Genomic DNA, 15,392 nt, shown 5'->3' on the forward strand with positions numbered 1-15,392 from the left:
GTCTATTACACAAGTTCTCAAGTACACAGGCCACATTATTCGCTGAATACCGGACCTCAGAAACGCTATTGTGATCTCTGTTGCAGCTGGAGAGAACGAGGTGGGGAAGGGAAAAGCTACAATGCTTCTCAGAGCAGCCCTGTAGTGAGTGACTGGATGAAAATAGGTCCTGCAGTTGAAGTCTGCTAGATCATCAAACGGCCATCTTTACTAATTCTATCATATTTCATTTCATAGAGTCAAGGAGGTTGGAAACAGGCCCTACAGCCTAAGATCTTCAGACCATCATACAGCCGTCCTTTCGTACATACATACTTGTTATGATGTTGCGGGTAATGTACCTGTAAAGCTGCAGCAAGTACGAATTTCATTGACACATGACAATTAAACCCTCTTGACTCTTAACTTCCCACTCTATGTGTGCGGCACGGCGGCGCAGCGGTAGAGTTGCTGCTTTACAGTGAACGCAGCGCCCGGAGACTCAGGTTCGATCCAGACTACGGGTGCTGTCTGTATGGAGTTTGTACGTTCTCCCCGTGACCTGCGTGGGTTTTCTCCGGGCGCTCCGGTTTCCTCCCACACTCCAAAGACGTAAAGGTATGTAGGTTAATTGGCTGGGTAAAATGTAAAAATTGTCCCTAGTGTGTGTAGGATAGTGTTAATGTGCGGGGATCGCTGGTCAGCACGGACCCGGTGGGCCGAAGGGCCTGTTTCAGCGCTGTATCTCTAAACTAAATTAATAAAGGCCGTCTTTTCACTAATTCTATCATATTTAATTTCATAGAGTGATAAGAGTATGGGAACAGGCTCTTCAACCCAAGTCTATGTTGAATATCAAAGAGCCATATTTACACTAATTCTATATATTTTTTTTATTTTACAGAGCGATAAGAGCGTGTGGATAGGGCCTTCAGCCCATCTATGCTGAGTAACAAACGGACATCTTTACACTAACTCTATCATATTTCATTTTGTAGAGTCATAGAGCATGAGGCCTTGCTCTTCAGGCTATCCAACAGCCATATTTACTCTAATTCTCAACAGTGCTTTATATGTCACACGTGGAACTGCACGGTGAAATTAATTTAGTTCAGTTTAGTTTATTGTCATGTGCACCGAGGTACAGTGAAAAGCTTTTGCTGCGTGCTAACCAGTCAGCGGAAAGCTGTAATTCCAACATATTTTATTTCAAAGTGCCATAGAGCATGGAAACAGGCCATCTCTCCAGTCGAAAATCTATAGGTCCTTCAGCCCAACCAATTGAGCAGGCAAAGGACTTTACTTTAGTTTAGTTTAGAGATACAGCGTGGAAATAAGCCCTTCGGCCTCTCCGAATCCTCACCGACCAGCGATCCCCGCACATTAACACACACTAGGAACAATTTACTCTTATACCAAGCCAATTAACCTACAAACCTGTACGTCTTTGGAATGTGGGAGGAAACCGAAGATCTCTGAGAAAACCCACGCAGGTCACTGGGAGAATGTCTGTACAGACAGCGCCCGTAGTCAGGATCGATCCCGGGTCCCTGGCGTTGCAAGCGCTGTAAGGCAGCAACTCTACCGCTGCACCACCGTGCCGACTTGGAGCAGTCAAAACAGCATTCATAACTTATCTCAAGGTAATTGTTAAGGCTGATCTGAAGAAAGTCACTGAAAGTTGGCGTGCAAGTGAAGAAAGCTAATGGAATGTTGGCCTTCATAACACGAGGATTTCAGTATAGGAGTAAAGAGGTTCTTCTGCAGTTGTATAGGGCCCTGGTAAGACCACACCTGGAGTATTGTGTACAGTTTTGGTCACCTAATTTGAGGAAGGACATCCTTGCAATTGAGGCAGTGCAGCGTAGGTTCACGAGATTGACCCCTGGGATGGCGGGACTGACATATGAGGAAAGATTGAAAAGACTAGGCTTGTATTCACTGGAGTTTAGAAGGATGAGAGAGGATCTTATAGAAACATATAAAACTGAGGTGAGAAGGAACTTTTTCATCCAGAGAGTTGTGAATTTGTGGAATTCTCTGCCTCAGAGGGCAGTGGAAGCCAAACCACTGGATGGATTTAAGAGAGAGTTAGATAGAGCTCTATATGCTAATGGAATCAAGGGATATGGGCAGGCACGGGTTATTGATTGGGGACGATCAGCCATGATCACAATGAATGGCGGTGCTGGCTCGAATGGGGCGAATGGCCTCCTCCTGCACCTATTTTCTATGTTTCTATAAAGATAAGAAATGAAATCGATTGGGGAGCAGATAGCAAGAAACAGAGGGAATACATTGTGGTTTTACATTTATATACTTACATGATGGCCAAGCCCAAGTAGTTTAGCGTACTGCCCCAGTACATAGGGTTCTCCATAACATTGAAAGGAAATGTCAGCACCTTGGCTTCCATCAAAACTCCAAAGTAGTCTCCTGTGAAGTAATTGTAGTGTAATGTAATTGTAGTGTCGATAAAATCAGTGCAATTCACTTCTTCATGACAGCACAATCTAAATCTCGCCCGCTGCAGACCCACGACGGAGGGCCAGCCAAAGGGGGGACCCAATGTGGGGGGGGCGGCCGAGAACAACAGGGGACCCGGTCACAGGGAACAGAGAGGGACCCAGCGTGGGGGGGCCACTAACAAAGGGGAATCGGGGGCCAGCTGGCACGTTCAGTGGCAGGCAGCGGATGGGACCATTCGGGACATTTGCAATGTGTAGGAAGGAACTGCAGATGCCGGTTTAAACCGAAGATAGACGCACAATGTGCTGGAGCAACTCAGCGGGACAGGCAACATCTCCGGAGAGAAGGACTGAAGAAGGGTCTCAACCCGAAACGTCGCCCGTTCCTTCTCTCCGGAGATGCTGCCTGTCCCGCTGAGTTGCTCTGGCAGTTTGTGTCTATCTTCGGTACTTTTGTAACTTTGTTGGCTTGTGTGGCCGACTCTTGTGTGTTGCCTAGGTTGTACTCAGAACGAAACATTTCACTGTACCTAGGTACATGCCACAATATGGTAGCATTCGTTCTTTCATTAATTAATTCATTCATTCATCCATTCATTCATTCAAGTCCTAATATAAAATGGTATATTATAAAACTGTCATATCTAGTTATGTGCCAGTGTGAAAAAAATGATCACGAAAGATTACGGTTGGAAAGGAAAACAAAAATGGCACATTAAAGAAGTGATAAATACGAAGAACTGTTTCAAACTGCTTTGCTAAAATCAACTAAATAGTTTTGCAGATTTTGTCACAATAATAACATGGGGAAATGTGACAGCTAATTTATCCACAGCTTGTTCTCACAAAAATAAATGAAGTAAAGGCGTCGGATGACGTTTTGGCCGAAACGTCACCCATTCCTTCTCTCCACAGATGCTGCCTGGCCCGCTGAGTTACTCCAGCATTTTGTGTCTACCTTCGATTTAAACCAGCATCTGCAGTTCTTTCCTACCGAAAAGATTCTGTGATGTTTGATCTATAAATGTCAAGACAAAGCACCAGGAACATTAAACCAGAGAGTGTCACGGGATGGTTTACAGATCCTCAGGGAGCTGACAAGGCCTGAAGAAGCTGATGTGAAAATTCCGTAGATACAAGGCACGCATGAAATTTAAAATCCGGGTGTCTGGCCAACTATCCATACCGGCGGCAGACACAAAAAGCTGGAGCAACTCAGCGGGTCAGTCAGCTGGATCTCTGGAGAGAAAGAATGGGTGACGTTTCGGGCCGAGACCCTTCTTCAGACTGAGAGTCAGGGCAGGGGAAAACGAGAGATGTAGGCGGTATATAGAACAAATGAATGAAAGATACGCACAAAGCAACGATGATCAAGGAAAGGTGGAGTCCACAATGGTCCATTGTTGGCTGTGAGGAAGCTGGTAATGAGTCAAGAATGACACAAAATGCTGGAGTAACTCAGCGGGGCAGGCTGCATCCCTGGAGAACATGGATAGGTGACGTTTCGGGTTCCAGTCTGAAGAAGGGTCCCGACCCGAAACGTCGCCCATCCAAGTTCTCCAGAGATGCTGCCTGACCCGCTGTGATACTCCAGCACTTTGTGTCTTTTGCGTAGGAAGGAACTGCAGATGCTGGTTTAAACCGTTGATAGACACAAAAAGCTGGAGTAACTCAGCAGGTCAGGCAGCATCCCTGGAGAAAAGGAATAGGTGACGTTTTGGGCCAAGACCCTTCTTCAGCCCAATACAGACAGTGATATTCAGCAGGATGACAGTGAAACTAGTACGAGGTACTAGTACCAGTACTAGTCGGGGAGGGACAGAGAGAGAGGGGATACTGGCAGGCTTAGTTCAGGCACACTATTCCCGGTGTAGTCTGTGGACTAGACAAGACCCTGTTTCAGAACTCATGAAGGATGTGGCGGCACGGTGGCGCAGCGGTAGAGTTGCTGCCTCACAGCGCCAGAGAGTTGTTTTATGACGGTAAGCCTCAGATTCCAATTAAATCTTTTCCCCTTCACCTTAAACCAATGTCCTCTGGTTCTTGATTCCCCTACTCTGGGCAAGAGACTTTGTGCATCCACCCGATCTGTTCCTCTCATGATCTTATACACGTCTGTAAGATCACCCCTCATCCTCCTGTGCCCCAAGGAATAGAGTCGCAGCCTGCTCAACCTCTCCCTGCAGCTCAGACCCTCTAGTCCTGGCCAACAACCTTGTAAATCTTTGTACCCTTTTCAGCTTGACAACATCTTTCCGATAACACGGTGCCCTGAACTGAACACGATACTCTAAACGCGGCCTCACCATCGTTTCATACAACTGCAATATGACCTCCCAACGTCTACACTCAATGCTCTGACTGATCACGGCAAATGTCGGTCAACAAGGGCACAGGATGAGTAAGTGGAAAGGAGCATGAGACTGGAAAGTTGCGGTTTGGACGATCGCCTGTGTGCTGAGGGCAGAGCAGTGGCGGACAGCCAAATACCATCGGGGAAAACAATCACATAAACCCCCCAGAGGCCTGCATGCAACTTTCCACAGCAGGGTCTGTGACAGAGTGGTGAATGAAAGGAGGCGATGGAATGGCCTCTCGGCTGAAAGTATCACAAAGGGCGCTTTGGTTTCAAACAAACGCATGGAAACGCATGGAAAAAGGAACGGAATTAGTGACCAGTGAACAAAGCTTCAGGCAGTGTCATATATAGAATATTTCCAGCACAGCTGTCAATTTTTTCTTGCTGGTTTTCCATTGTCATCCTCATAATCTATAATTTCATAAACAGAGCGTAGCAATATGCCTTCAGTAGAAACAAGGAGAATGTGGGTTTTTTCTCCTCAACGTGTATAGTTTCTGCAATTGCAGTTTTCCGTGCTGGAGCATGTTTAGCTTAGTTTTAGTTTAGTTTAAGTTTTAGTTTTAGCTTTAGTGATACAGTGCGGAACAGGCCCTTTTGCCCACCGAGTCCACGCCGACCAGTGATCCCAGCACACTAGCAATATCCTGCACACGAGGGACAATTTACAATGTTTCACCGAAGCCAGTTAACCTGCAAACCTGTGCGTCTTTGGAGTGTGGGAGGAAATCGGATGACCCTGGGAAAACCCACGCGGTCACGAGGTGAACGTGCAAACTCTGTACAGACAGCACCCGTAGTCAGGATCGAACCCCGGGTCTCTGGCGCTGTAAGGCAGCAACTCTACCGCTGCGCCACCATGCGGCCCCTTTAGTTCAGAGATACAGCGTGGAAACGGGCGCTTTAGCCCCTGCGTCTGCACTGACCATCGATCACCCATTGACATTAAAGATAGACACAAAATGCTGGAGTAACTCAGCGGGACAGGCAGCATCTTTGGAGAGAAGGAATCTGAGGAATCTGAAGAAGGGTCTCGACCTGAAACGTCACCCATTCCTTCTCTCCAGAGATGCTGCCTGTCCCGCCGAGCTACTCCACCATTTTGTGTCTATCTTCGGGTCTGCAGGTTAATTGGCTTCGGTAAAATTGTACCATTGTCCTTCGTGTGTCGGGCAGTGCTAGTGTACGGGGTGACCGCTGGTTGGCGTGGACTCGGTGGGCCTGTTTGTGCATTGTATCTCTAAAGTCTAAAATAAAGAAGATATGAGGCTGGATGGCCAAAAGCTTCGTCAAAGGTTGTAAGGAAAGGCTGGGAGAAAGAAAGGAGAAGAAAGGAGGCAGAAATATTGATGTAGGGTTCACCAGGGTTAAGGGACAAGGGTCTGAAGAAGGGTCTCGTACTGAAGCGTCACCCATTCCTTCTCTCCAGAGATGCTGCCTGTCCCGCTGAGTTACTCCAGCTGCTTGTGTCTATTTAAGGGATGCTGGAGACTGAAACGCGCATTCCAAAGGAGAGAACGCTAGTGTGACGATGGTCCAGTGGTCATATTGGTGGAGTGGAATGGTTGCAGGGTTAAAAAGGACGACAAGAAAGAGAGGGCTGAGGAATGGAGTGCAAGGAGGAGACTTTTACAATCGAGCTGTTATTTAGCGGTATTTAGTCACAAAATGCTGGAGTAACTCAGCAGGTCAGGCAGCATCACAGGAGAGAAGGAATGGGTGACGTTTCGGGTCGAGACCCTTCTTCAGACTGAAGAAGGGTCTCGACCCGAAACGTCACCCATTCCTTCTCTCCTGTGATGCTGCCTGACCTGCTGAGTTACTCCAGCATTTTGTGGATAAATACCTTCGATTTGTACCAGCATCTGCAGTTATTTTCTCACACTACCCGTTATTTAGCCGTGAGCTATTGTACGTCCGTGCGTTCAGGGCAGTGGACGAGTGAATGGAATCCAGCACCAGGCTGGAAAGTCGCGGTTTTGGATGCGTGACCGTCAGTGGAGGGCACAATAATGGAGCGTAAATATTCCGCATCCGTGTCCTGCAGCCTGAAGCAATGACCTTTGTGGCCCAGCCACTGATTCCATCCCTTTTTTCCAGTCGTCAGTCCAAAACCAATCCACGCTCCAGCAGCAGAGAGAGGCAGGAGGGAGGGGTTGGGAGACGGAAGCAGATGACGGAATGGTCTCGTGGCTGCAAAGTACGTCCCAGAGGGTGGATTGGTTTCGGATGGATGCCTGGAAAAAAGGGATGGAATTAGTGTCTGCTGAACAAAGGTCATTGCTTCAGGCTGCAGGACATAGACGTGGAACATTTAGGCAGTGCTGCTGCCAATTTGATGCTGCCTGTTTTGCGTTGTCATCCTAAATCTACCATTTCATAAGTGCAGCGTGGCATTATTGTTTCAGTTGACATATTACATCTGGTCCTTCTGCAGGGTGCGATGCACTGTGTATTTGTGACACATTCCTCCTGTGATCACCATTACAATTCTCTGTGACTTGTGCCACAGTAGACCTTCTGTCGGTTCGGACCAGACGGGATAGCCTTCGTTGCCCTCACGCATCGATGAGCCTTGTGCGCCCAACACCCTGTCACCGGTTTGTGGTTTGTCCCTCCTCGGACCACTGTCGGTAGGTACTCACCACTGCTGACCGGGAGCACCCCACAAGCCTTGCCGTTTCAGAGATGCTCTGACCCACTCATCTGGCCATAACAATTTGGCCCTTGTCAAAGACGCTCAGGTCTTTACTCCTGCCCATTTCTCCTGCATCCAACACATCAACGTCAAGAACTGACTGTTCACTTGCTGCCTAATATATCCCACCCCTTGACAGGTGCCATTGTAACGAGATAACCAATGTTATTCACTTCGCCTGTCAGTGGTCATAATGTTTTGGCTGACCGGGGTATGTGGACCATGCTGGAGCACGTATAACATCAGGCACGTTAATGTGTGTGGATGACACGCGTGGATGTACGCGGGCAAAGGGGGTCGAGGATGGGACCAGTGGGTGCCGGAGATCGGATGCGGGGGGAACCACCAAGAGGGAAAACAAGGGGGAATATAACGAAGGCGGACACGGCCTGGTGGGAACGGCCGAGAACTAAGGGGGGAGCACAAATGGAATGTGTGAAAAATGGTTCGCGTTAAAACGGGATACTTGTTACTTTGTCGGTGCTCTTTATGTGGTGACTCTTTGCATACCTCGGGTATTTTCACATGTGACAATAAATATGTCTTTTCACGTGTGGCAATAAATCATCATCATCATCATCATCGCCATTATTTAACATGTAACATTTATGTGGAGCAAAAAAATGAAGTCACCTTATTGAATTTTGGAAATGTCACAGTGACACTCGAGAGCCAGGCTTTTACAGTCGGCCATCCTGCCAAATCTTGTCTTCAATAGTTTAGTTTAATTTAGAGATACAGAGCGGAAACAGGCCCTTCGACCCATCGAGTCCGCATCGACCAGCAAACCCTGCACATTAACACTATCTTACCAACACACACTAGGGACAATTTACACTTACACCAAGCCAATTAACCTACAAATCTGTACGTCTTCGGAGTGTGGGAGGAAACCGAAGACCTCGGAGAAAACCCACGCAGGTCACTGGGAGAACGTACAAACTCCGTACGGACAGCACCCGTAGTCGGGACTGAACCCGGGTCCCCGGCGCTGCAAGCACTGTAAGGCAGCAATTCTACCGCCGCGCCATAGAGTGGGAAGTTAAGAGTTAAGAGTGTTTAATCGTCATGTGTTCCGGAATCAGATCAATGAAATTCTTACTTGCTGCAGCTTTACAGGTACATTACCCGCAACATCATAACAAGTATGTACACATTAAATTATCGCCTATTCCAGGTGCGCCATTATTATCTCAAGACGATGTACGTTGTGCATCCTTAGCAAGGCAAGATCAATAGTTCAGTGCTGAGGTAGGGTTGTGGTTAGGGTTGTGCAGGGTGATTCATGAGTTTGATATCTGATGGGAAGAAACTGATGTTGTATCTGGAGGTAATGGAACATACAGGCGGCACTGTGACGCAGCAGTCAAGCTACTGCTTTACAGCACCAGAGACCCTGGTTCGATCCTGACTACGGGTGCTTGTCTGTACGGAGTTTGTACCTTCTCCCCGTGACCTGCCTGGGTTTACTCCCAGATCTTTGGTTTCGTCCCTCACTCCAAAGGTGTACAGGTTTGTAGGTTAATTGGTATAACTGTAAAATTGTCCCTGGTGTGTGTTGGGTAGTGTTAATGTGCGGGGATCGCTGGTCGGTGCGGACTCAGAATGTAAGGACCTTCTTTTAGAAAGGAGAAGAGGAGACATTTCATTAGTCAGAGGGGGGTGAATCTGCGGAATTCTTTGCCACAGAAGCCAGTGGATATTTTTAAGGCAGAGATAAGATAAATTCTTGATTAGTACAGGTGTCAGCCGTTACGGGGAGAAGGCAGGAGAATGGGGTTAGGAGGGAGAGATGGATCAGCCATGATTGAATGGCAGAGTAGACTTGATTCTATTCCTATTCCTTAGGACCTCATGACTCGGTGGGCCAAAGGTGCTGATTCCTTACCGTATCTCTAAACTAAAATAGCCACCTTGAGAAGGTGGGGATGTTCAATAGTTCAATGGTGCTTCATGGGCCTCTGCATGGTGAAATTCTTTTTGAGAATCTGAAGGCTCCTGTCCCTTCGTGGAGATGGTAGTAACGAGTTGTTAGAGTGGCCAGGCTGGTGTGAGTCTTTGATAATGTCAGCTGACTTCTTCGGGCAGTGTTTTCTGCAGGCAAGCTCTTTACTTGTGATATACTTGGCAAGGTCCGCCATTTTAATCACCATACTTGGCCGCCCGTGACCCCATCCTGTGTGTGGGGACTGAGTGCAGAAGTGGGATAACATAAAACTAGTGACCGATGGTCGGTGTGTGAACCAGGTGGGCCGAAGGGCCTGTTTCTGTGCTGTGTCTCACGAAACCATTTGGAACAAAGCAATGCATTTCAACCACTCCTCTTTCAACATTCGCTCCCCCCACTACTGTGGCTAGGAGATGCCAAGAGCATCTACAAAATCCACTTTGCTGTCGTTATTCACGCGATGCTCCAACAACAGCGCTCTCAATTACTTAACAATAACACCAAGGAGGCCAGGGGTAGCAGGGACAGGGGTTGCACATGCGTTTGCATTAGCCTTGCTACATATTCTCCTGAAGAAGGGTCTCGACCCGAATCGTCGCCCATTCCTTCTCTCCAGAGATGCCGCCTGACCCTCTGAGTTACTCCAGCACTTTGTGTCTGTACTCCTCTAGACTTTAGAGATACAGCGTGGAAACAGGCCCTTCGGCCCAACGAGTCCACGCCGACCAGCGATGATCCTGTTAACTAGCACTATCCCGCACACTACGGACAATGTACAAAAGCCGATGAGCGTACAAACCTGCACGTCTTTGGAGCGTGGGATTGAAGCGGGGCAATCGGAGAAAACCCACGCGGTCACGGGGAGAACGTACAAGCGCTGTGCAGACAGCACCTGCAGTCGGGATTGAACCCGGGTCTCTGGCGCGTTAAGGCAGCAACTCTACCGCTGCGCCGCCCTCTGGTAGGGTCCTCCAGCGCAAAATGATTCTATGAGCAGCCTCCTCGACATTGGTGGGTTTCCTTCTCTCGTTGTCGCGCCTAAGTACAGACTGCTGGTGCCAAAGTATTATGCAATGTGAAATGCTTCCAACCTTGGCCCCTCAAACACTTACCACCTCACTATCTGAGCTGGGCAAAGTGTTGCAACTCCACGTTGATAAGGTGATGAAAAGGAAAAGGTACTGGTGACGTCAAGGATGAGTGGAATGCCCGAGAGATACACAGAAAGAACATTCAGTCCTATGGCGCAGGCAACATTTGAAAGAACAGGTTAGATACTTGCACAGCCTCTTCCCCTTTGAGATCCTCTTCTCCTGAAGGGATAACTCCCCACTAGGTATCCCCCAGCTCTGCATCTGCAGCCATGACTCCTACTGTCTACTCATTCTTAGGCACTGGATTCTCGCAACTTTAGTTTCGTTTATTGTCACTTATACTGAGGTACGTGGGAGAGTTGCTGCCTTACAGCGCCAGGGACCCGGGTTTGATCCTGGCTACAGGTGCTGTCTGTGCAGAGCTTGCACGTTCTCCCTATGACCCTGTGGGGCTGTGTGATCCGGGTGCTCCGCTTTCCTCCCACACACCAAAGACATGCGGGTTTGTAGGTTAATTGGCTTCTGTAAAATTGTAAATTGTGTGCGGGACAATGGTAGATCTAAACGTGGCTCAGATTTAGTGCTAATTTTTAAGATGGACAAAATTTCTAGCCATCCAAATGTGTTACAGTTTACTACAATTTTTATTTCATTTTTGCTTTGTTATTGAACATCAAATTGTAGAATTGCAATTCAATTTGTACATTTCAACGAGTAGGAAGGAAGTGGTTTAAACCGAAGACAGACACAAAAAGCTGGAGTAACTCAGCGGGTCAGACAGCATCTCCAGAGAAAAGGAAAAGAAAAGACCCGAGGGTCTCGACCCGAAAAGTCACCCATTCCTTTTCTCCAGAGATGATGCCTGACCCGCTGAGTTACTCCAGCTTTTTGTGCCTATCTTTTGTACATTTCAAACTTCTTTTAAACTAAAGTTTTCTATTTAAAAATAAAATGGTTTATGCACATTCATCTCAAATACTCGTGGTTTAGACTTCACTCTGATTAAATTTCCCTTAGGCAACACATTTTTGTACAACTTTAAATGAACATTAAAGGGAGACTTGCTTCTGTGTGGATATAATAACTTGCACATATTACTCAACTGTATTTGAAAATATTAGCAAATTGATTTCTAGTCTTTTTAGCACTTCAATCTTGCACCTATATTGAAACATTGCAAAACTTGAAGATTTTGGCAATGAATTTGTCCTTTCATGGTCTGTTTTAAGTCAGGATTGTTGTGTGTTTAAATATCTCCCTATCATTTTCATTACACTGGTTCTTTTGTTCTTGAATGTATCAATACATTGCACACATTAACATTAACTTGACCCTTTACATCTGATAGGTGACGTGGTGGTGCAACTGGTAGAGGTTAATTGGCTTCGGTAAGTTGTAAAATTGTACAGGTGGTGCGGGAGGTGATCGCTGGTCAGCGCAGACCCGGTGGGCCGAAGGGCCTGTTTCCACGCTGTATATCTCTCAAGCAAAGTAAAGCGTGGACGCAGTCCCTTCATCACTAACCATCAAGCACTCACTTATATCAATCCGACATCAATCCCATTTTATTCCACTCGTATTATAGAACTATAGAGTCCTACAATGCAGAGACAGGCTCTTCAGCCCAGCTTGTCCATGCGACCAAGATGCTGCATCTAAGCTAGTCCCATTTGCCCGACAGCCCTCTCAACCTTTCCTATCCCAATAGACAATAGACGCAGGAGGAGGCCAATCGGCCCTTCGAGCCAGCACCGCCAATCAATGTGATCATGGCTGATCATTCTCAATCAGTACCCCGTTCCTGCCTTCTCCCCATACCCCCTGACTCTGCTATTCTTCTAGCTCTCTCTTGAATGCATTCAGAGAATTGGCCTCCACTGCCTTCTGAGGCAGAGAATTCCACAGATTCACAACTCTCTGACTGAAAAAGTTATTGTCCTCATCTCAGTTCTAAATGGCCTACCCCTTATTCTTAAATTGTGGCCCCTTGTTCTGGACTCCCCAACATTGGGAACATGTTTCCTGCCTCTAACGTGTCCAACCCCTTAATAATCTTATACGTTTCGATAAGATCCCCTCTCATCCTTCTAAATTCCAGTGTATACTAGCCTAGTCGCTCCAGTCTTTCAACATATGACAGTCCCGCCATTCCGGGAATTAACCTAGTAAACCTATGCTACACTCCCTGTACCTGTCCAGGTGCCTTTGAAATGCTGTTATAGTAAATACTGCGAAGAGAAGGGTGGCACAGTGGTAGAGTTGCTGCCTCACAGCACCGGAGACCCGGGTTCGATCCTGATGAACGGTGCTGTCTGTGTGGAATTTGTACATTCGCCCATGGCTTCTTTCCAGGAGCTACAGTTTCTTCCCTCATCCCAAAGATGTACAGGTTTGAAAATTAATTTTTCTCTACAAGTTGTAAAACATTGTCCCTAGTGCGTGTAGGTTAGTGTACGGGATAATCGCTGGTTGGCATGGACTCGGTGAGACGAAAGGCCTGTTTCTGTGCTACATCTCTAGTCTAAAGAACACATTTTTGTGTGAAGCTGTAATAACTTAGAAAGAGGCGCATTAAAACTTTCGTTAACTCATAATTCGGGGTGGCGGGACTGACATACGATGAAAGAATGGATCGACTGGGCTTATATTCACTGGAATGTAGAAGGATGAGAGGGGATTTTATAGGAACATGTACAATTCTTAAGGGATTGGACAGGTTAGATGCAGGAAAAATGTTCCCGATGTCGGATGAGTCCAGAACCAGGGATCACAGTTTAAGAATAAGGGGTAGGCCATTTAGGACTGAGATGAGGAAAAAAAATTAACCCAGAGTTGCGAATCTGTGGAGTTCTCTGCCACAGAAGGCAGTGGAGGCCAATTCATTGGATATATTCCAGAGAGAGTTAGATATAGCTCTTAGGGCTAACGGAATCAAGGGATATGGGGAGAAAGCAGGAACGGGGTACTGATTTTGGATGAACAGCCATGATCATATTGAACGGCAGTGCTGGCTCGAAGGGCCGAATGGCCTCCTCCTGCACCTACTTTCTATGTTTCAATAATGTTCTGTGAAAATACATGTACAATTGCACGTATACAAGAAAAAAGAGAAAATTAGGAGAGAGGGTCATGGATGGTGTTTACTGAACAGTATCACATTCCACATCACTGTTTTTATTGATAGCATTAGGATAAACAATATTTTATTTCTGGGAATATATGGAAATATCTCAATTTTCCTAAAGCAATTTGGCCAACTATGAAGACACATATTGTGCATGTAAACTGTGGATCCAGACAGAACCATTAGCCAATTGTTCCTGCTTTCCTGTTGCATTTGCCTGCAGCTAAAAAGGTGCCTGCAAGTTTACAGCTACTTAGATTTTTATTTTCCAAGTCACCCTTTTCAGTGGTTGTGGAGCATGTGACATTGATAAGATGACTTTGTTTGGGGGGGAGGGAGGGGAGTTCAACACAGTAACAAAACATTGAAGCTTTGGCTTTGAAGCATTGAAGGGCGGCACGGTGGCTCAGAGGTAGAGCTGCTGCTTCACAGCGCCAGAGCCTCGGGTTCGATCCAGACTACGCGTGCGTGTTTGTACGGAGTTTGTACATTCTCCCCGTGACCTGCGTGGGTTTTCTCTGAGATCTTCGGTTTCCTCCCTCACTCCAAAGACGTACGGGTTTGTAGGCTAATTGGCTTGGTATAACTGTCAAATTGTCCCTAGTGTGGGTAGGGTAGTGTTGAGAATCGGATTATCAGTGTTAATGTGCAGGGATCGCAGGTCAGTGAGGACTCGATGGGCTGAAGGGCCTGTTTCTGTGATGTATGTCTAAACTAAAACTAAACTAAACTTTCGAGATTATAGCGATGGTTTATCAAGTAAGTCCAGAATTATAAATATCCTGGCTTGTTCAACTGCAACATTTTGCTGCTGTCTCAGACTTTTAGACATTAGACTTCAGAGATAGAGCATGGAAACAGGCCCATCGACCCATCAAGTCCGCGCCGACCAGTGATCACACTAGCACTATCCTACACACTAAGGACAATTTACAGAAGCCAATTAACCTACAAACCAGTATGTCTTTGGAATGTGGGAGGACCCTGGAGGACCCGGAGCAAACCCACGCGGTCACAGGGAGAACGTACAAACTCTGTACAGACAGCACCTGTTGACAGGATCGAACCTTCGTCTTTGGCGCTGTGAGGCCGCAACCCCACCGCCGCATGTCTGTGTCGCCCCTAGCAGTGATTTCCTGGTTTTTTTTTAGATACAGCATGGAAACAGGCCCCTCTTCCACTGAGTCCAGGCTGACCATCGATCAGCAAACGCAGGTTAATCAGCTTTGGTAAAATTGTAAATTGGCTCTAGTGTGTGCAGGGCAGTGTTAATGTGCGGGGATCACTGGTCGGCACAGACTCGGTGGGCCGAAGGGCCTGTTCCCGCGCTGCATCTCTAAACTAAACTAAACTAAAATCTTGTGGGTTGCTTGTAGTTTTTATGCTTGTTGTTTCAACACTTTCCTGTTCTAACACCTTACAGCAAACACCGGCTCCTCATGAATCTGCAAGAAGTTTTAACTCTTCCCTTCACGTCGTTGTGTTCTGTTCCTTGGCTGTTTCCATGGTAACCCGATATTCCTGCCACTGGACTGATGGGTAGCTCAAAGGTGAGACGCAATGAGGGCCTCGTTCACGCAGCGCCCAGGGGTTTTTAAATGATGTCGATCAAGGAATCGGCGGAGTGTTGTCTCATTCTTGTGGCGAGGCAATGAGTGGCATTTTAAATGCAAACGCATTCAAAATGCAAAGTAAAAATCGCCACCAAATGCCTCATCCTCA

The 15,392-nt window shown here is 46.9% G+C and overlaps 1 protein-coding gene across 2 annotated transcripts in view; it reads right to left on the bottom strand.

The window, feature by feature from the left end:
* Positions 1 to 15,392, bottom strand: part of pemt (phosphatidylethanolamine N-methyltransferase) — a 72,156-nt gene that overhangs the window by 10,351 nt on the left and 46,413 nt on the right. For both annotated transcript variants that reach the window (XM_078417697.1, XM_078417696.1), the window contains exon 5: positions 2,304 to 2,415. In XM_078417697.1, coding sequence (XP_078273823.1) covers positions 2,304 to 2,415 — 112 coding nt within the window. The remainder of the gene's footprint in view (positions 1 to 2,303; positions 2,416 to 15,392) is intronic.

The sequence above is a fragment of the Rhinoraja longicauda genome, chromosome 21 (genome assembly GCF_053455715.1).
Source record: "Rhinoraja longicauda isolate Sanriku21f chromosome 21, sRhiLon1.1, whole genome shotgun sequence".
Lineage (NCBI taxonomy): Eukaryota > Metazoa > Chordata > Chondrichthyes > Rajiformes > Arhynchobatidae > Rhinoraja > Rhinoraja longicauda.